The sequence below is a fragment of the Poecilia mexicana genome, unplaced genomic scaffold, assembly GCF_051168715.1.
Source record: "Poecilia mexicana isolate PSO_F unplaced genomic scaffold, ASM5116871v1 scaffold_5, whole genome shotgun sequence".
Taxonomy (NCBI): Eukaryota; Metazoa; Chordata; class Actinopteri; order Cyprinodontiformes; family Poeciliidae; genus Poecilia; species Poecilia mexicana.
The window spans coordinates 28982039-29004479 of NW_028263374.1; the positions used below are offsets into that span (position 1 = coordinate 28982039).

Genomic DNA, 22441 nt, shown 5'->3' on the forward strand with positions numbered 1-22441 from the left:
CCAGTGTTTATTTTTGCATTAATGGTTAAAAGAAGGATGATTTTCTTGTGAAAGGTCGATACAAACTGCACTGGTGAACTTTAGAGATCAGGAAAATCTGTATCATGGATTCAAACTGCGTTTTAGAACAAGCTTTCTTGGCTCCAAAGTTTAATTCAGACGCTCCAAGTAATGGTTTAACTATCAGTCGTTGACTCCATGCTGGGAGGTGTAATTAAAATCCACTAAAAGGCATCTGCTCCGACTCGATTTAATCCAATTTATCCAAGACGTGACGCTGTGGGGTGTCGCTTTGTCTGCTGCCGCCTTTCTGTGTGGGTCTTATTGTGTTCTGCTTTAAATCTCTACATCTGACGGTACATGTGTAGAGATACGCATCTGATGAGCGGAAGCATTAAAGAAAGAGTCTGTGCGTCAGAGCGATGAACCGGTTTATTGAGTCTTAAAGCTGTCATGATTAGAAGGCTGATAACTGTGTAGGTACTGTGGCTCTCTTTGTTACTGATGACATGCTTTGAATATGAAGGAATATCCTTTTCTGTCTGAGAGGTAATCTGTCTCAGGGCCAGATTAGCCTTTTGTAGAGGAGAAAAACTATAAGAAAATCAAATAGACATACAGTCGATGTGCACCTTGATACAGATTCATTCCTCCTATTTATAAAAAAATTTATGAAATTATCACTGAAATAAATGATTTTATCAGATATCACATTTCAAATATAAATTAGATATGTGTGTTTTGTTGGTTAAATGTTAAATCAGCCTGCCATACTTTCTTGGATGCTTCTGCATGGTATTGTCTCAGCAGTTGACGTTTGTTCATAAACCAATGGAAGCAGAAGAGCCCAGAATATCCTGGTGTTAAAAATGCTGAAGTCGCGGACAGAGAAGCTGCTTAGACTTGATTGGAAGGTGTATTATAAAGTTACAGTAAAAAATTACCTGCTATAATTGGGATTATTAGCCTGGTGTAAGAGAGAAAACATTAGGATTAATTAGTAAACTAATTAGCAACTCCGGGCTACTTAGTTAACAAGCTAAATGTTTAGTTTCCACCTGAATATTTAGTTAGCAGGTTAAATATTTAGTTTTAAGCTAAATATTTAATTAGCCAGTTAAATGTTTAGCTATAAACCTAAATATTTAGTCAGCAGCTTAAATATTTTACTCCAAACTAAATAATTAGTTCGCCGAAAAAATGGTTCCAAACTAAATCTTTAACTTGCAAACTAAATTTTTAGCTTATCTTAAATATTTAGTTAGGAAGCTAAATATTTAGCTCTGAGCTAACAAAATATTCAGATTCAATGTCGATACCAAGAAGTGGAAATTTCTCTGACTTTCGTTCCTCTGAATAAACTGCTGGTGATCTGGTGCAGTCACTGTTCATGTAGATCCACCAGAAAACATCTGTACTAAGATTAAAATACTCTTCTTATGTTTTAAGTTGAAATTTAGTTCATGTTGAAAGGAAAAGAAAGAATAATGAAGAGGAATCATGAGCAACAACTGAAACAAATCAGTTGGTAGTCCACTTCTGGTTATTGGCAATTCAATCTTCATATTAGCTAAATATCTAAACTCTTCACTAAATATTTAGCTTCAAATTAAACTAAAGCTAATATTCAGTATTAGGACTACTCTGAGTTGGTCCATTACGTAAAATCCCAATAAAATGTATTAAAGTTTTGGGGTTGTAATAAAAGTGGGTAAAAATCCACAAAAATGACTTTTGTAATTAAAACCTAAGTAACTCCAGTCAGGTGGTGATAAAAAATATTAGCGCATCATTTTCTAAAGGTTTAATCAGAAATAGTATCAGAAATAGGCCACTTACCACCCACACACACCAGCGAAACACTCTGAGACACACACACACACACACACACACACACACACACACACACACACACACACACACACACACACACACACACACACACTTGGTAAATCCTACAAGGAGAGAGAAGATCCCTGTGAGCAGTTCTTCTGATGTTGCTTGTTTGCCTCTGAGGGTCATCTTCACGGGAGAGCTGGCCCGTGTGTGTGTGTGTGTGTGTGTGTGTGTGTGTGTTTATATAGAGGTTAGGCTGTTATTGGTTTGGAGGGAGGATGCAGATAAAAAGTGCAGCCTCTGCAACATATCAACAGTCACACAGCTAATGCTGAAGATGCAGCAGTGAAGCCTCAGGTGAAGTGTGAGTGTGTGTTGTATCGGTGGAAGTTTGCTTGGATCTTCAGAGTTTATTAGATTTCTAGCCATTGGCCAGAGTAGTTCCAGTAATAAGTAATTTCCCCTTCGCTTTCGGTACACACCAACATAAAATATCAGACATCCAAACACAAGCAGACCCAGGCAGGAATGAAAACTTGTCCCTGCCATGTTTCTCCCAGAGGGAAACTCTCTGTGCTTTTCTCTCTGTGTTTTCTCTGACACTGCCTCCCCCTTTTTTGTCTACTCTCATTTTTTCATGTTTTTGCCTTTTGGGTCTCCTTTGAAAGCAGAAAAGCGAATCAAGTGCATAAAAAGCCAATAAGAAAAAAGATGGTTCAGCTCTGGCATGAAAGGCCATGGACAGATAAAGTATGTTCTCTTTAAAAGCATAATTTAGAAGGACATTTTTAAATAATTAAGTCATGGGAGCAAAGCCAGAACTGAAGCGCAGTAATTTTATGACTTCACCGGACCAACTTTTGACCTTTTTTTGTTGCTTTTTGTGCAAAACTTCAATTTCCCTGGTTTCTGGGAAGAAACTGACTCTTTACTCAATCTGGTGATAAATGACTTTATTAAAATCAAGTATAAATTTAGGAAATATGGCAACAAAACATAATTCCTGCTCTTGCCTTGTTCACTGTCTCCCATTTCTTTGCCTGTTGTGAAGCACTTATATATATATATATATATATATATATATATATATATATATATATATATATATATATATATATAGACATTGAAGATGTGAATGCAGCATTGAGAACAATCCCTACCAACACCATAACAGAAACCAATGAGCTGATATACAACTCAGCATCAGTGATCCTTGAAATGCTTGGCTATAAGAGCAACCATGAGACCCAATATCCATCATGGAAAAGACGGTTAGAGGCTAAGATCAAGATAACAAGGAGGGAAGTGAGCCAGCTGTCAGAGCTCCTAAGGGGTGCAATGAAAAGATCAGTACCCAAGAAGTACAGCCAGATGCCCATACCTGAAGCACTCGAAACTGCCAAACAAAGGCTCCAAGCCTTGGCCAGCCGCCTAAAGAGATACACAAGAGAGAATGAAGCCAGGAGGATTAACCGGCTCTTCTCCACCCAACCAGCTAAAGTGTACTCTCAATGGCAGGGTACAAACAACAGAGCAGACCCACCAAGGCTGGAGACTGAACAATACTGGAAAGGCATATGGGAAAGGGAGGCGTCCCACAACAGCAATGCACAGTGGCTAACCTCTCTACGAGAGGACCACAGCAACCTCCCTGAACAAGCCCCGGTAACCATCACTGTGGCAAATGTCCAAGAAAGAGTCTCGGGTATGAAAAACTGGACAGCACCAGGACCTGACATGATCCATGCCTACTGGCTAAAGAAACTCACTGCCCTCCATGAGCGACTGGCAGCTCAACTGAACCAGCTGCTACAAACTGGGACTCACCCTGAATGGTTAACTGAAGGGCGTACAATCCTGATTCAGAAGGACCCCTCAAAGGGTTCAGTCCCATCCAACTATCGGCCGATAACCTGTCTCTCTACAACATGGAAGCTCATGTCAGGCATCATAGCGGCTAAGATAAGCGGACACATGGATAAATACATGAGCACGGCACAGAAGGGCATCGGCATAAATAGTAGAGGAGCCAAACACCAACTCCTTGTAGACCACACAGTCGCCCGAGACTGCAAAACCCGACACACCAACCTGTGCACCGCTTGGATTGATTACAAGAAAGCCTATGACTCAATGCCACACACCTGGATCATTGAATGCTTAGAGATGTACAACATCAATAGGACTCTAAGAGCCTTCATTGCAAACTCGATGGGGCTGTGGAAAACCACCCTTGAAGCCAACTGCAAACCGCTTGCACAAGTGTCCATCAAATGTGGCATATACCAAGGAGATGCTCTGTCCCCACTGCTGTTCTGCATAGGCCTGAACCCCCTTAGCCAAATCATCAACAAGACTGGCTACGGATACCGACTTAAGAATGGGGCCACAATCAGTCACCTCCTCTACATGGATGACATCAAGCTGTACGCCAAGAGCGAGCGAGACATTGACTCACTGATCCACACCACCAGGATCTACAGCACTGACATTGGGATGTCATTCGGACTAGAGAAGTGTGGCCGGATGGTTACAAAGAGAGGGAAGGTCATCCACACAGAAGGGGTCTCACTCCCAGAAGGAACAATAGCAGACATAGAGCACAGCTACAAGTACCTGGGAATACAGCAAGCAAATGGCAACCTCGATGAGGTCACAAGGAAAGGAGCCACAGCCAAATACCTCCAACGAATAAGGCAAGTCCTGAGAAGCCAGCTCAATGGCAAGAACAAGATCCGTGCAATAAACAGCTATGCCTTGCCAGTAATCAGATACCCTGCCGGAATAATTAGCTGGCCAATGGAAGAGATGAAGGCCACGGATGTTAAGACTTGGAAGCTACTAACCATGCATGGAGGGTTCCACCCCAAATCCAGCACCCTGAGACTGTACACGAGCCGTAAGGAAGGAGGCAGAGGACTAGTGAGTGTGAGAGCCACTGTCCAGGATGAAACATCCAAGATCCATAAATACATCAAGGACAAAGCCTCAACGGACGATGTGCTCAACGAATGTCTCAGGCAATGGGGAACAGAGGACAAGGTGCTGGAGGAACCATCATGGGAGGACAAGCCCCTACATGGGATGTACCACCGACAAATAACTGAAGTGGCTGATATCAGGAAATCCTACCAATGGCTGGAGAAAGCTGGACTCAAGGACAGCACAGAGGCCCTCATCCTGGCTGCCCAGGAACAGGCCCTAAACACCAGAGCAATAGAGGCTCAGATCTACCACACCAGACAAGACCCAAGGTGTAGGTTGTGCAAGGAGGCCTCTGAGACAGTCCAGCACATAACAGCAGGGTGCAAGATGCTGGCAGGGAAAGCGTACATGGAACGACATAACCAAGTGGCGGGCATAGTGTACAGGAACATCTGTGCCGAATATGGACTGGAAGCCCCGAGGTCAAAGTGGGGAACACCCCCAAAGGTGGTGGAGAATGACCGAGCTAAGATCCTGTGGGACTTCCAGATCCAGACAGACAAGATGGTAATGGCGAACCAACCAGACATTGTGGTGGTGGATAAAGAACAGAGGAAAGCCGTTGTGGTGGATGTAGCAATACCAAGTGACCACAACATCAGGAAGAAGGAGAAACTGGAGAAATACCAGGGCCTCAGAGAGGAACTGGAGAAGGCCTGGAAGGTGAAGACCACAGTGGTGCCTGTGGTCATCGGGGCCCTCGGGGCAGTCACCCCCAAACTGGAGCAGTGGCTCAAACAGATCCCAGGAACAACATCAGACATTCTCAGTCCAGAAATGTGCAGTTCTAGGCACAGCCAAGATACTGGAGGAGAACCTGAAGCTCCCAGGCCTCTGGTAGAGGACCCGAGCTCAGAGGATGAAAGAGACCACCCACGGAGGGTGAGAGGGGAATTATATATATATATATATATATATATATATATATATATATATATATATATATATATATAAAATTCCCCTCTCACCCTCCGTGGGTGGTCTCTTTCATCCTCTGAGCTCGGGTCCTCTACCAGAGGCCTGGGAGCTTGAGGGTTCTGCGCAGTATCTTGGCTGTGCCTAGAACTGCACATTTCTGGACTGAGATGTCTGATGTTGTTCCTGGGATCTGTTTGAGCCACTGCTCCAGTTTGGGGGTGACTGCCCCGAGGGCCCCGATGACCACAGGCACCACTGTGGTCTTCACCTTCCAGGCCTTCTCCAGTTCCTCTCTGAGGCCCTGGTATTTCTCCAGTTTCTCATGCTCCTTTTTCCTGATGTTGTGGTCACTTGGTATTGCTACATCCACCACAACGGCTTTCCTCTGTTCTTTATCCACCACCACAATGTCCGGTTGGTTCGCCATTACCATCTTGTCTGTCTGGATCTGGAAGTCCCACAGGATCTTAGCTCGGTCATTCTCCACCACCTTTGGGGGTGTCCCCCATTTTGACCTCGGGGCTTCCAGTCCATATTCTGCACAGATGTTCCTGTACACTATGCCCGCCACTTGGTTATGTCGTTCCATGTACGCTTTCCCTGCCAGCATCTTGCACCCTGCTGTTATGTGCTGGACTGTCTCAGAGGCCTCCTTGCACAACCTACACCTTGGGTCTTGTCTGGTGTGGTAGATCTGAGCTTCTATTGCTCTGGTGTTTAGGGCCTGTTCCTGGGCGGCCAGGATGAGGGCCTCCGTGCTGTCCTTGAGTCCAGCTTTCTCCAGCCATTGGTAGGATTTCCTGATATCAGCCACTTCAGTTATTTGTCGGTGGTACATCCCATGCAGGGGCTTGTCTTCCCATGATGGTTCCTCCAGCACCTCGTCCTCTGTTCCCCATTGCCTGAGACATTCGCTGAGCACATCGTCCGTTGAGGCTTTGTCCTTGATGTATTTATGGATCTTGGATGTTTCATCCTGGACAGTGGCTCTCACACTCACTAGTCCTCTGCCTCCTTCCTTACGGCTCGTGTACAGTCTCAGGGTGCTGGATTTGGGGTGGAACCCTCCATGCATGGTTAGTAGCTTCCGAGTCTTAACATCCGTGGCCTTCATCTCTTCCATTGGCCAGCTAATTATTCCGGCAGGGTATCTGATTACTGGTAAGGCATAGCTGTTTATTGCACGGATCTTGTTCTTGCCATTGAGCTGGCTTCTCAGGACTTGCCTTATTCGTTGGAGGTATTTGGCTGTGGCTCCTTTCCTTGTGACCTCATCGAGGTTGCCATTTGCTTGTGGTATTCCCAGGTACTTGTAGCTGTGCTCTATGTCTGCTATCGTTCCCTCTGGGAGTGAGACCCCTTCTGTGCGGACGACCTTCCCTCTCTTTGTAACCATCCGGCCACACTTCTCTAGTCTGAATGACATCCCAATGTCAGTGCTGTAGATCCTGGTGGTGTGGATCAGTGAGTCGATGTCTCGCTCGCTCTTGGCGTACAGCTTGATGTCATCCATGTAGAGGAGGTGACTGATTGTGGCCCCATTCTTAAGTCGGTATCCGTAGCCAGTCTTGTTGATGATTTGGCTGAGGGGGTTCAGGCCTATGCAGAACAGCAGTGGGGACAGAGCATCTCCTTGGTATATGCCACATTTGATGGACACTTGTGCAAGTGGTTTGCAGTTGGCTTCAAGGGTGGTTTTCCACAGCCCCATCGAGTTTGCAATGAAGGCTCTTAGAGTCCTATTGATGTTGTACATCTCTAAGCATTCAATGATCCAGGTGTGTGGCATTGAGTCATAGGCTTTCTTGTAATCAATCCAAGCGGTGCACAGGTTGGTGTGTCGGGTTTTGCAGTCTCGGGCGACTGTGTGGTCTACAAGGAGTTGGTGTTTGGCTCCTCTACTATTTATGCCGATGCCCTTCTGTGCCGTGCTCATGTATTTATCCATGTGTCCGCTTATCTTAGCCGCTATGATGCCTGACATGAGCTTCCATGTTGTAGAGAGACAGGTTATTGGCCGATAGTTGGATGGGACTGAACCCTTTGAGGGATCCTTCTGGATCAGGATTGTGCGCCCTTCAGTTAACCATTCAGGGTGAGTCCCATTCTGTAGCAGCTGGTTCAGTTGAGCTGCCAGTCGCTCATGGAGGGCAGTGAGTTTCTTTAGCCAGTAGGCATGGATCATGTCAGGCCCTGGTGCTGTCCAGTTTTTCATACCCGAGACTCTTTCTTGGACATCTGCCACAGTGATGGTTACCGGGGCTTGTTCAGGGAGGTTGCTGTGGTCCTCTCGTAGAGAGGTTAGCCACTGTGCCTTGCTGTTGTGGGACGCCTCCCTTTCCCATATGCCTTTCCAGTATTGTTCAGTCTCCAGCCTTGGTGGGTCTGCTCTGTTGTTAGTACCCTGCCATTGAGAGTACACTTTAGCTGGTTGGGTGGAGAAGAGCCGGTTGATCCTCCTGGCTTCATTCTCTCTTGTGTATCTCTTTAGGCGGCTGGCCAAGGCTTGGAGCCTTTGTTTGGCAGTTTCGAGTGCTTCAGGTATGGGCATCTGGCTGTACTTCTTGGGTACTGATCTTTTCATTGCACCCCTTAGGAGCTCTGACAGCTGGCTCACTTCCCTCCTTGTTATCTTGATCTTAGCCTCTAACCGTCTTTTCCATGATGGATATTGGGTCTCATGGTTGCTCTTATATATATATATATATATATATATATATATATATATATATATATATATATATATATATATATATATATATATAATGTCTTATTTACTAAAACATACATTTACAGAATTCATATTTTCCTCAATTAGCAGAAAAACTCAGAGTTATTGCCCTCTATGCACATTATTCTACAAGAACCTGGAGTCTCCACTCATTTCTAAAGACCCAATTTTACATCTAACTTTAGCATTAAAACACATTTTAACAAGAGATCCTGGAAGAAGAAAATGTGGCTAACAAGTCATCTACAGGCTGAATGAGAGAACAGCAGCAAAACCAGAAGAAACGGTGAAATACGATGCTGGGAGAATAAAACATAAGAGTACAAAAGAGCAAAAGATAATAAGCACAATGTCCAATATGCAATAAGAAATAAAATTAAAGATGGAAAAGGTTTTCAAATTAAAAGAAAAATAACTGTGGAGCTACAAAGCAGAGGCCGAGGAGCAGAAAGAGGCAGAAAGATTGATTTCCGCTCGTCCTCTTCCCCTCATTCTCTTCTCACTGGAACGGCTCCCTAAAGTCTCTGGATTAATGGCTCCATTTCTGCTGCTCATTCATCAGATTCAGGAAAGCATCCCACAACACAATCCCTCACTAGGCCCTCTCCTGAACTAGATACCTACCTGCCAGAACATCCTGTAGGCTCTGAGGGACTTTCAAAGACAGACAGAACAACTTTATGTCGGCTTCAGGTCAAACAACAGATTGTCTGTCAGAATATGTGGTTGTTGGCCTTCATTGGTGATAAGTGGCAGGTAACACTTAGAAAACTAAATCTGAACTAGAAGCTCCTTAATCTTTAACTTTAGCACGCAGCAGTGTCTCTAGTGGTAAACATTAAAACATGGATATGAAATAAAATGAATAGTTTTGTAGAAAAACCTGTAAATATGTAGCCTGTTAGCATGCTGAAGCTTGTGTGACAGTAACCTGTAATTCCAGATGATAATTAAAAATGAACTTTTAAGTAGAATATATGTCATCTGTAAGTTTCTGGAGTTCTGGAAAAGTAACTTATAATTTCCAGAAAGTGTCCTGTTATCAGATAAACCTGAAAGGTAAAGAGAATTCACAATGTTGCCTTTTTGTTTCATAAAAAGCTGAAGTCTCAGGTGAACTAATGCTAAACTGAGTTTGTTGTTGTTGTTTTTCTTAAGTATGCTATGAGTTTTAGAAAATACTCTTTAATTACCTTATTTTTTTTCCAAAAAGTAACTTGTAAACTCAAGAAGAGTATTCTGGAGTAGACAACCTGAAATGTCAAATTGTTACATGGAAACATAACTACTTAGAAAAAAAATCTACATGTCTTTTAAGTAGTGTATATTTTAGTAGGTGCTTTAGTCCAGTGACTTGGTTTTTGTGGTTTGTTTTCATCGTGGCGACATTCGGCTCTTTTGTGCTTCCTGTATTGATGATGGTGTAGAGGAGGCGGTGCTGTAATCTCTCTGCTGCATGCCTCACTGTCCCACACGGTGCTGTAGCGCTGCCATCTACTCTGGCCTTTCACAGCGTGTGATAGCTAACATGCCAACCCTTGACCGGTCCTGATTAATGAGGCCAGCAGCCACTGTTGGGACCATATCCCTGTGGAGCCATATTGTTCTTCCTCCATGCATACATATTTTATCCCATCTGTCAGTTGGCGCGTTCTCACGCCAAACCCAGCCTCTCCATACTTATTATTGATTATTAAGTCCTGTTTTAGACACCTAATGATCCTATATTTCTCAGCACGTCCGTCTGTCATTCTGTTGATCTCGACAAATGTTAGAGGTTCAGCCAGGTCCAGAGTGGGTGTGAAGAAATGACTGAAATGGATGTGGATAGGAATAATTAATGCGGTGTGAGGAAGGAGTGGAGCAGAAAATGAATGATATACAAAATCTGGCATTTGTCATGACCAAGGTCATCTGGGGAGGTCTCATCACTGTAACGATGTAAACAAAGTTATAATTCAAACTTAAGCTCTCCTGCTCTCCATACCACTCCATCTCTCTGCAGCTGGTTGTTTTCTCAGCAAACATTTTAGAAATCAGTTCTCGGATGACCTTCGATTTAGCAGGAAATGAGATGGAGATGAACTTCAAACCCCCTGACACTGAGGGAGATGGGTCTATTTAAACAAACACTTAGAAATGATCCAAACTTTGTTTTAAGTCGGGTGATTAACTCTGCTAAAGCTACTTCCATCTCCGATTAGTGAGGGTTCATGTTGGCATTAGTTAGATTTACTAAAAGATTAGGATTCTTAAAAACCAAACTAGCTACAGGATTAAATAAATGTCTACTTGCTGTTGTTGGTTTTATCCCAGAACTCTGAGCAAATTTATGATTTAGTAACCTCAGGTTGAATCTTTTCTTTAAATCGACGGCCAGATAAGCTTTAATGTATTTTTGTGAAAACCTGTTTTTATTCACTCCATGACTCAGTGATGGGGGATTATGTCTCTGTAATCGAGGAATTACATCGTGTGTGTGTGTGTGTGTGTGTTATTGCTGGTAGCAGCATAATTACAGGTTAGTTCCTGTTTGCTCTCTGGAAAAGTTTAGATCTGAAGCAGGATTTACTTTCTTCCACTGGAGCAAAAGGAAAAATCTCCATTGCCTGATTGCTGGGACTGCGCACCACATGACTTTGGCAATATTTACCTGTAACTGTTATACTATAATGATGAAAAAACAAACATTTTTGATTCAATTTAAAGGCCTTCTTTGAGTAAGAACAGCATTAATAAAATATTCAGCAAGTTCGGCTTTATTCCTTATGTGCCTAGTGGATCTAATTAGCATCATACCTGAATTTACACCAGTGGTTGGTGCAATGTTCAAATTTATCATTCCTAATTAATTTGACATCTGGTTGACTATAAAAAAACAAGTAAAGTTTTTGCACAGTTAGACAGACATTAAAGTTCAGACATTAAGAGAAAAAAAGATTATACAATGATAACTTATGCTAATGCTAATAATAATTATGGTGCTAATAATGATGGTAGTGTTATGCTGGTATTGTTAGCAATTTTAATGTTCTATAACTTCACTATTTTATAACCTTAGCACATTTTCTTTACAAAACTATAATTTTTGCACAAACTTTCTTTAAATGATCCATAAATGTTGCATCCTAAAAAGTTTGCAGAATATCACTCAGACATGCAGGATTTACTGTTGACACGTTTTTTAAGCTCAGTGAAATTGTCTGATCTTCGCCAAACGGAACAAAGCAGCAGCTTATGGAGACGTTTCACTGTAATGTCATGTTGCGACACCTGGCAGCTCATGTTCATGAGAAAAGTAGGACGTTTTGTTTGGCTGTGAGGTTGTCCAGATGATCTGAATACCATTCTGACAATTGCTGCAGTCGCTGCTAAATGTCAAGCTGGAGGTACAAATGGATTGTGAGTCTATAAAACCAGTATTGGTCGGCAATAAACAACTTCAATTGAGTTATTGGACTTTGTCAAAACAAAATGTCTCACAGGAACAAAATAGAGATACTTATTAGAAGGTTTGTTTACAAACTGCGGTAAAGAAATCTTGTCTTTGGTCACCTAAAGACCTGCAGCAGATGGTAACCTCCCCGTTCTGAAACAAAACACTCAGAAATGATCCACCCCCACCAAACCCTGACCCGGGATTAAACAATAAGACAGAGGACACCGCAACAGTTCAAATCCGCAAACCAGCTGCTCCCTAAGACATTTAATACCAACCAGCAAAGGGAAAACATGAGCTCAGGTAAACATTTTCCAGACCTCTGGAGTTAAACTGATGGAAATAAAGGCACAGGGCTGGGTGTGAACAGAACCAGCAGAAACATTCAGCTCAGATGGTCTCAGCTTATCCAGGATCCCGTTGTCTAATCTTTGTCTTATTTGGCTCATCTGACATCGTATTTAAGTAGCTTGAGCGAATAATCTTTTAAAGCACTCGACTGCATTCACAAAGCTATTAGTGATATGGGTTGGATTCTTTCCCATTGATCAATCCAGTATTTAATTAAAGACAAAAATGGAATGAGAAGTTTGTGAAATATGCTTAAATTAGTTCAGTTTACATTTATACTTTTTGTGCAGCAGCTTATCCACTGAAGAAGATTTTCTGACCACATTTAGATTTTTTTTGCATCTCTTGTCCACAATTTTTGGTGAGAAACTAAAGCAAAATCTAAAAATAAAGATTTCCCCAAGTGTTGATAAAAAACTTTTTGTTTGTGAATCAATGTGGAGATCCAGACGTAGATTTATTGGCTGGGTTGTTTATCCAGCATCCCAGGTCTGCTTTACGGCCAGGAATCATTTCTCCTGCACGTTTGTTTTATTTATTTATTTTTTAGGAGGAGATCCACCTCCACCATTAATAAAATGTTAATTTTCCTCCAAAAAGTACAGCTCTAAATTATGCAGTGACCTGCTTTGGTTGCCGTCGTTAGCTGATAGAAGCTAATTAGACTCACAGGAAGATGAGTTTCAACAAGCTCGTTAGACTGGAGTCAGTTGTGGTTAGAGAAGGCAGCGGATGAGGGGCCAGCATATGGTTGGGACAGTGCTTGGAGGGTGTGTGTGCGCGTGTGCGTGCGTGCGTGCGTGTGTGTGTGTGTGTGTGCGTGTGTGTGTGTGTGTGGGGGTGCGCGCGTGAATGGAAGTAGGACAGGTTGACTGTTGTAGCCAGAATCAAAACTACTCAATAAAATCCAATTCTATTTATTATTTTATGACGCATGAAAATATTTGAGTGAAGGTTGTTTTTTAGATGCCACCATACCAGTTTATCCAACTTTAAGTTTATCCAGTTTACCCAACTTTAAGTTTATCCATACCAGTTTATCCAACTGGTATGGTATCAACCACAGCAGCTTTAAAGTTTTGATTTTGTTTCAAGGCGATCTCATATTTCTGAGTTTTCAAAGTTTGGGATCTGTTTGTAGCTGTAGAGAAATCGCTATGACTTGGTTTGTTCTTAAAGAACCGACTCTACGTTTTTGGCAGTGCAGTTTCAGTTTCTAACTCCAGAGCAGTCAAACTTTTCTTTAATCCTTAAATGGATCTGATTAATATTTCTGCAGATTTCTGTAAGCCTTTCTAAGTTTTTCTTATGGAACTGGCAGATTTTCACTCATTTTTTCTGTTTTGTTCCAAAAACCGTCTGACTGTGCAGCTTATAATTTATTAAGAGGAAAAAACTAAAGAAGAACATTATCTGTGGCATTTGTAAGAAAATCCTAAATCCAGGAAAGACCTCAGACAGAACCACAGAAATCTGAGTTTTTCAACCTGTTACTGTTTTACATGCAGCTTATCTTCAAGCAGTTTGAGATTTTTAATTTGTACGAAATAGGAAAAATTGTGGATTTATGGAGTTAATAGAGACATATACTGGTTCATTAATGCTTTAACAGAATTCAGTGGTTTAATAAACAAAACTGTTCAGACTCTGGATAAAAATGAGTTAAAATGCAGTAAAGAAAAACTTTAATAGACGTTTAGATCAATAAAGCCAAACCAGTTTGGAAAGAAAACATAAAATTAATTCAAATCAAGACTTTTGAACAAATCAATAGAAAACTTACCTGAATTAATAAATTAAAGTTGTTTTATCATCTTTGGTTCTAAGTATTTTATCATAAGTAAATGGATGTCAGCTCCTTGTGGGATCTGTTTTTAGGGGGCTGTCCCTTTAACATTGCAGCGCCCCCTGGTGATCGGATATCTCTGGATCGGTTGACTTCCTGTTTTATTTTGTTGTTCTCGTTTTGTTTCCTGTCTGTCACACCTGCTCATGATGAAGTCGTTGGTTTTGTTTTCTGCTCAGAGCCTCCTGTTCTGCAGTTTTGCTTCTGGATGTTTTATGTAAAGACTTTCTGTTTTTTCCAGTGAATCAATTTAATCTGCATTTTATGAGATACTTTCCTACTACTTTTTTTGTTTAGTTTTGTCTTTATGCAATTGAACATGTTAGAAAAAATGCATACATTTCTGAGTGCAGTTTTCTATTTTGATTTTTTTTTTCTTTGTTCTGGCAATCTAAAATGTGACTTTTTTTCTATCGGTACTTTCCTCAGGTTAACAGTCTTACTCCAAAGTTTCCTAAATGATATCTTACATTCTTAAGGAATTATGTGTAGCATCAAGTTAATTTGCAGACATTTAAGCCAGCAGAATCAGCCAGTGATCAGGGATTAGCTGTTTGTTTCAGACTGCAGCCAGATTAAGCGAATCCAGGGATCAGTGGATCGATTCCCGCTCTGATCCGACTGTTTCTCCGTCTGCTGTCGCTTCAGATCCCGTCCACGGACCCCAGAACGTCAACGTGGTGGACGTCCGCGCCCGCCAGCTGACCATCCAGTGGGAAACGTTTGGATACGCCGTGACGCGATGCCACAGCTACAATCTGACGGTAAGCAGCGTCACAAAGTTAACACTCAACTATTCTCCACCAATAAAGTATTTTGTGCCAAAGAAAAGATTTTCTACCAATTTGGTTTAAGCATATTTCAAAATTAATTCAATCTTACTGAAAGTTTTAGTTGATATTAAACAAATAGAAAAGAAAAAAACTTCATCTTCCCTCAGTGGTGAAACAAAGAGCAACATACTGTACATTAATGACAAATTTGCATAATACTGTGCAATTATTAAAAATGGCATACTCTGACTTAAAGAAACTAATTAGTGATGGATATAAAGTCTAGCAGCTGCTGGGAGGATGAATCTCTGATCTGTTTCTCCAAATATTTCCCATTTGAACAGCCAGACTTTCCTATAATGTTTTAAACAGGATTGATCAAAAGTTTTTTTTGGACTTTCTGCAGATTTTTCAAAGATTTCCTTTGAAAGCTGATTGGTTTATCTGCATACATCTAAACTGAGCTATCATACTTTGATAGAAGTTTTTACTCTTTCCCACAGAGCTTGATGAGCAGAAATGAGAAATCTGAAAAATCATTAGATCAGTCGAGCATTACATATGCTACAAACATATAACAAATGCAAATATTAATACATTATTTCCATATTCAAGCTTTCATTTATAATTTAATGTGAAATATATCATATCTAAGACACACTTTTCTTCATTTTGCAGCTCATTTTGTGAATTATGCCAAATAAAACAGTTTGACAAAGAGAAAATACCAACAAGTTAAATGGGTGTTAGCTGAAATTTTGGTATATTTTTTCAGATTGTCTTTGTCTCCTTTTGTCCACAGCTTATTTACTAACCAACTTTAAGCACAAACTGGAGACTATGCCTTCATGGTAATATAAAAGGACAGAAAATGACTTAAAAAAAGCTGCACACCTGGAGAAAACTGCTTAAGAAAGTCTGAATGCTAATGAATTTATCTTAATAAAATATTTATATTTTTTTATCAATCAAATTTTATTTGTAAAGTACATTTCAGCAGCAAGGCATTTCAAGGTGCTTTACATAATTAAAGAAAAAATAAAAACAGTATGTGACATTAATAAATAGATAAAAAGTAAAGATAAAAACATTAAAAACATCAAAAACATCAAACCCACTCTAACCCTCATTTAGCCATAAGCAACTCCAACCAGGTGGGGTTTTAAGTTGAGATTTAAAGGCACCCAGTGTTTCAGCTGTTTTACAATTTTCTGGATGTTTGTTCCAAATCTGTGGTGCATAGAAACTGAATGCTGCTTCTCCTCGTTTGGTTCTGGTTCTGGATGCAGAGCAGAACCAGAAGATCTGAGGGGTCTAGACGGCTGGTACAGCAACAGCAGATCTTTAATGTATCGTGGTGCTAAACCGTTCAGTGATTTATAAACTAACAATAGTATTTTAAAGTCTATCCTCTGAGCTACAGGGAGCCAGTGTAGAGACTTTAAAACTGGTGTTATGTGCTCTATCTTCCTGGTTTTAGTGAGAACAGCAGCAGCTTCTGGATCAGCTGCAGCTGTTTGATTGATTTATTAGTCAGACCTGTGAAGACGCTGTTGCAGTAATCAATGCGGCTAAAGATAAATGCATGGATGAGTTTATCTAGATCACGCTGAGACATCAGTCCTCTAATCCTGGAGATGTTCTTCAGGTGATAGAAGGCCGACTTTGTGACTGTCTTTATGTGGCTCTGAAGGTTCAGGTCAGAGTCCATCACTACTCCCAGGTTTTGGGCTGATCGCTGGTTTTTAGTTGTAATAACTGAAGCTGTGCATTGATTCTAGTTCGCTCCTCTTTAGGTCCAAAGATAATAACTTCAGTTTTGTTTCTGTTCAGCTGGAGAAAGTTTTGGCCCATCCACACATTTATCTGATCTAAGCATCTGTTCAGTGATTGGATGGGGTCAAAGGTCACCTGGTGACATCGTAATGTAGAGCTGTGTATCATCCGCGTAGTTATGGTAGCTAATCCTATTTCCTGCTATAACCTGAGCCAGCGGGAGCATATAAATATTGAAAAGAAGGGGTCCTAGGATTGAACCTTGGGGTACCCCACATGTGACCTTTGACCTCTCTGATGAGAAGTTTCCGATTGAAACAAAGAAATCCCTGTTTTTTTATGTAAGATTCAAACCAGTTGAGCACTCGACCGGAGAGTCCGACCCAACTCTCTAGTCGATTCAGTAAAATGTCCTGATCAACACTGAGGTCCAACAGAACCAGCACTGTGGTTCTCCCACTGTCTGTATTTATATGGATGTCACTGAACACTTTGACTAGGCCGTCTCCGTGCTGTGGTGAGCACGAAAACCAGACTGGAAGGAGTCAAAGCGATTCATTATTGTTAGGAAGCTATTTAATTGTTTAAAAACGGCTTTTTCAATAACTTTGCTGATGAATGGGAGGTCAGAGGTCAGAGGTCGGCCTGTAATTCTGCAGTACTGATTTGTCTAGATTGTTCTTTTTTGTCAGTGGATTGATGACTGCTGTTTTCAAAGCCTGGGGGAAAACACCTGAAGAGAGCGATGAGTTACTATTTGGATCAGATCATTAGCAACAACAGGCAGGACTTTCTTAAAGAAATGTGTGGGTAGGACATCCAGACAGCAGGAACTGGAACTTAATTGACTTATAATTTCTTCTAGGGTTTTATAAAGAAGAAGTTGAAATTGGGTCATTTTTCCTGCATTTGTTTTGTTTGGGCACAGCATTGGTACTGGCTTTGGAGTGGATGTGCAGATTAATCCTCTGATCTTTTGAATTTTCTCTGAAAAGTAACTGGAAAACTTGTTGCAGGCCTTAGATTGAAGTTCAGGTGGTAACGTCATAGGAGGGTTTGTGAGCCTGTCAACAGTAGCAAATAAAGCTCGAGCGTTGTTAAGGTTTTTGTTTATGACATCTGCAATGAAAGCCTCTCTTGCATGTTTTAGTGTTGTGTGATAGTTACGTAGTCTTTCTTTGTAGATGTCATAATAAACGTGAAATTGAGTTTTACGCCATTTCTGTTAGGCCCTACGGCAGAGTTGTCTTGCAGACTGAACTGTTTGTGCATTTCTCCATGGAGATTTCTTCCTACCAGTCACAACTTTCACTTTAATGGGGGCAATGTAATCAATGATATCTGAAAGTTTGCACTGAAAATCATCTACCAACTTATCTAGGTCATTATAGCTTAAGGGTGAGGAAGAAGAGTAGATTTGATTAAATGTTTCTGCTTTGTTTTCTGTGAAAGTACGTTTTGTGATAGTAGCAGTTTGTCCAAGTGGGTTAACGGATAAAGAACATTCAAAGATAACAGCAAAGTGATCCGACAGGCGACATCAGTTACAGAGACACTGGAAATATTCACACCCTTACTGATAACCAGGTCCAGTGTGTGTCCATGAGTGTGTGTTGCTTGTTTGACATGCTGTGTTAAACCAAAACTCTCTAATATATTACAGAGCTTTTTTGACCCTCGGTCTTGGGGGTTGTCAACATGAATGTTGAAATCACCGACAATTATCAAACAATCATAATGAAGGAGGAGGTCCTAGACAGTCCTAGAGTCATTTCACGTTTAATTTATACTTTCTATGATCTTGCTTTTTCCAGCTAGAATCGTTTCAGTCAGCCTGAAGCGAGCTAAACATTGTGTTTATGTTTTATATTTTTTGCAGGTTCAGTACCAGTACGTGTTCAATCAGCAAGAGTTTGCAGCTGAGGAGTTGATCCAGACGTCGTCTCATTACACGCTGAGGGGACTGAGGCCCTTCGTCACGGTCAGGCTGCGCCTCGTTCTGGCCAACCCCGAGGGCAGCAAGGAGAGCGAGGAGATCGTCAAACAGACGGAGGAGGACGGTGGGCAACAATAAATGCTTTTGACACGTCTAGCATCAAACTTCGTAATACTCTATTGATCCAAAATATAAGCAGGTTAGTAGAATCTCGAGGCATTTCAGCAGCTCGGTATGCGATCAGGCTCTCCCTGGAGAAACCCTCCGGCTCCCCAAAAAATGAGTCATTATAAACACCTCGCAACCGCCGTCGGCGGTTAGTTGAAAATAAACAGCTGAACCAGCCGCCTACCTGCTCCGAACGCAGACTGCTCGAACAGGAGGGACAGGATGAGAGATGTCGCTGTCTAACCCACACTGGGTGACTGACAGGTGGGTTCAGGAGCTGCTCAGCTGCAGACATGAAAGCAAAAAGTGTCTCTGTTGTACGGAGACTGTAGAAGAAAACGGAAAATGTTTCCAGCAGTTTAGGCTTTTAACGCAAATCTGAACAAGCTGCGTTTTATTTTAAGGAATGTAGAGCGCAGAGACACGGCAAGGGAGCTTGTTTACGAGTTTACCAAATATTAATGCAGGTCACCTGTGAATATTGATACCACCTCACTGTCCCCTGTAAAAGTATTTACACCTCTTGGACTTTTCACATATTGTCAAGTTTTAAATATGTTTAGCATTTAAAGTGATGTAGGTAGAAAAAAAGCAGTACATTTTTGTCAAAAAAAAAAAAAGAGAAATTTCTCGGGTTGAAAAGTTAAAAATTTGATAGAAAAAATTCTGCAATTTGGAGTTCAATCTAAAAAAAGTTCTAGATTTTTGATTTTGTAATTTCTGAGTTTTAAAAGTTAAAAAATTCCAGGAAAACACAAAAAATGTTATAGGTTAAGCTCAGAAATTTTCCACAAAAAAACTTTGCACATTTTCAACTTTTCAAGCTCAGAAATTTATTTATAGAAACCTGAGATTAATCTTAAAATTTCAGAAGTTTTTCTTGCAAATTTTCAACTTTTCAAACTCAGAAATTTAATTTTTTTCTAGAAAATTTCTGAGATTAATCTAAAATTTTTAGAATTTTTCTTAGCAACTTAAAAAAGAAGCTAGTAGCGACTTTTTGTGCCATTTTGTGGTGCAAATATCTGACTTTATGTTGTCAGAGAATATTGTAGTTTAACATTGTTAAATTTACACTTTTTGGACATTTTCAACTTTACTTTTCTTTAACATTAGTGAAATTAATGTAGAAATTTTGTGGCCACATATTTTATCTTCTTAAACTACAGTGGCCCGAATACTCGGCCGTAGATATGAGTCCAGATGCAGCCGTCTTCGTTTTAACTGCTGGTTCTCGCATGTTCTCCTCTCTCAGAAGATCTCTGGAGCTACTAAAGTAGCAGACGTTTCACACTGATGCCTGCAACCTTCAAAAATTGCACTAATCAACATTTCTGTTTATACTGCTGCGCCCCTCGGCAGGACAACTTACTAGCATAAATTATTAGCGCCCTGAGTGCATGTGTTGTCCAGCAGTTCAGAAAATATCAGAGCAGACTTTTTAAGCCTCCTGCTTTCTGTCCAGAGGGCCTCATGTTGCACTGAACAAGCGCCTCCACAACTGCTAATAATTCATTTATGTCTTATATTTCTCCCAGCACCCTGCCTGTGATAAACTGGAATAGCTTAGTGTCTGATTCGCAGGGCTGCCTGTTCTTTCGCTCGTCTCGTAGCTAATATGTTTTGAATTTAGCTTCTGGGGAACATCAGCTCTCAGCCTGAACGTTGAACCTTCACCAGCTGAGCACGCACAAACTGCATGTTCCCTAAAAGTAAAGCAAACACATCTGCGTAGTGGAAATGGCTTTAAGGGGTTAAAAAAATGGTAATTGTTTTGTTCTTAATTGCTTTTTGTTTAACCGCCGTTAATCTCCTGGCTGTAGCTCAGTAATTAGGGAACAGAAGAGCAATTGTTCACACGGAGGCTAATTATTGTTTGTACGGTAATGGCTCCTGCAAATGAATCGGCTTCCATCTCTCTCACCCACAGATATAAATATACATACATATAAATATATAGGATTTTTTTCTATTACTTTCCAGTCTTGCTGATTACACAGAAATTATCTTTAACCCGTGTTTAGACTCTAAATGAAGGATTTGCAATTAAGAAATGAAATTAGTTTTTTTTTTCCCCCATGACTCGTTGTCATTAGATTATAATAGTAATGTCTGCCTTTCAGGTTTTAATTAAGACTTAATATTTTTTCTCATCATCTAAATTCACCACCGCAGTCACAAGTTTACATACACCGGTTTCAATAGACATTTAATTGTTTTTAAGCTGGAAATTATTTAAAAATAAAACGTTTGAATGAAAACTTTCAATTTATTGCCACATTGACTGACAGAGGCGTTCACTGCCACTAACATTTGCCTAAATATTCATAGAGAATGTCACTTCAAACTACGGAAGAGGATTAGGGCCACAAAAAAACAGTGAAATTTGACTTTTGATCTCAGAAAATTTAAGTCAGAATTCTGAAGAAATAAATTTGAATTGTGATTTTTTTTCCCTCAGAATTCTGAGTTTTATTTCAGAAATATTTTATTTTATTGTTTTTTTTTTTAATTCTGACTTTAATCTCAAAATTTTGACTTTAACTTTCTGAGATAAAAAGTCAGAATTCAGAGATTAAGGTCAGAAGTTGTAATTCTTGAGCCTTAATCCTTTTCCGTATCAGCCACCTACTTTTTTAGCAATAAATGTTTTTCATGAATTTTCCTGGATTTATTTCAGTTTTGAAACCTGAAGCACTGAAGCAAGAGGGACCATCTTATCCTCTGATCCTAACAATATCAGCCATATTTTTAAGCGTTTTCTGTTCTTTTTAGGGATGTTAGGAAGTTTAAGGCGCCTTCCACAGATAATGTGTTTCTACAGTTTGGCTGCTGCTCAGCTGCGGATGAGGCAGGAATCAATATGGTTGTAAGAGAAGCATCCAAACTTATTGGGCTGCAACTCCCCAGCAGTAAAGGCCTATCAAACATCCGCCTTCTTTACACTGATCTGAAGGTAATCAAACATCCTTCCCGCCCTGCTAACACCCTTTTCATCTGTTTACGACCCGGTTAGATGTTGGAGAGTTTAGTGTCCAGAACCGCCCAGATCTCCAGCCGCTCATATCCTCCAGCTGATCTCTACATCCCTCATTAGCTGCTCTGCTCCCAAAGTTACATCCACCTTAAAATCACTCTTAAATGCATATGAATTTTACTTTTTTTCATATTTTTCCAGATATGTTTTATTCTCTTTTTCTCTCTTGTCTGCTTTGCATTGATTGCATTGGATCGATACACCAAATCAAGTTCTAGGCGTCTCTTTGTGTTGGCTATAAAGGATTTGTGTAATATACCAGTACCACTGACCGTTAAAATTTTCCCAGCATGATACCGCCACCTCCATGCTTCACAGTTGCAAAAATGTCTTAGTTCTCAAAGCTTCATCTTTTTGTCATTGTGACCAAACAGCTGTGGCTTTCTCGTCTTACTGAGACGTTCTGGTCCAATGCTTCAAAAATACATAAAAAAAACAAAATAAGAGTAATTTAACTGATCTGGGATGTATCATTTTTCTACCTACTTTATTTATCATGTAAGAGAACACTGGGGCTGTGTGAGTATTTGTTGGTAAAGAAGTAGTATTTTTAGATGTTAAAGGCTTAGGCTGTTTATCTGTAGATATCCAATATCATCCTCAAATGCCTCAAAAAGCAGATATTAAATACACTGATCTCAGATC

At 40.6% G+C, this 22441-nt stretch overlaps 2 protein-coding genes across 2 annotated transcripts in view; both read left to right on the forward strand.

Annotated features, from left to right (window-relative positions):
- The window catches only part of LOC106926728 (receptor-type tyrosine-protein phosphatase T-like), a 68528-nt gene extending 49799 nt beyond the window's left edge, over window positions 1-18729 (forward strand). Inside the window, exons 6-7 of the mRNA XM_088005999.1 lie at window positions 14755-14870; window positions 18535-18729. Of these exons, the coding sequence (XP_087862125.1) occupies window positions 14755-14870; window positions 18535-18729 (311 nt within the window). The remainder of the gene's footprint in view (window positions 1-14754; window positions 14871-18534) is intronic.
- Window positions 14135-22441, forward strand: part of LOC106908910 (receptor-type tyrosine-protein phosphatase T-like) — a 46791-nt gene continuing 38484 nt past the window's right edge. The window contains exons 1-2 of the mRNA XM_088005868.1: window positions 14135-14870; window positions 18535-18715. The gene's annotated coding sequence lies outside the window, so the exon portion shown is untranslated. The remainder of the gene's footprint in view (window positions 14871-18534; window positions 18716-22441) is intronic.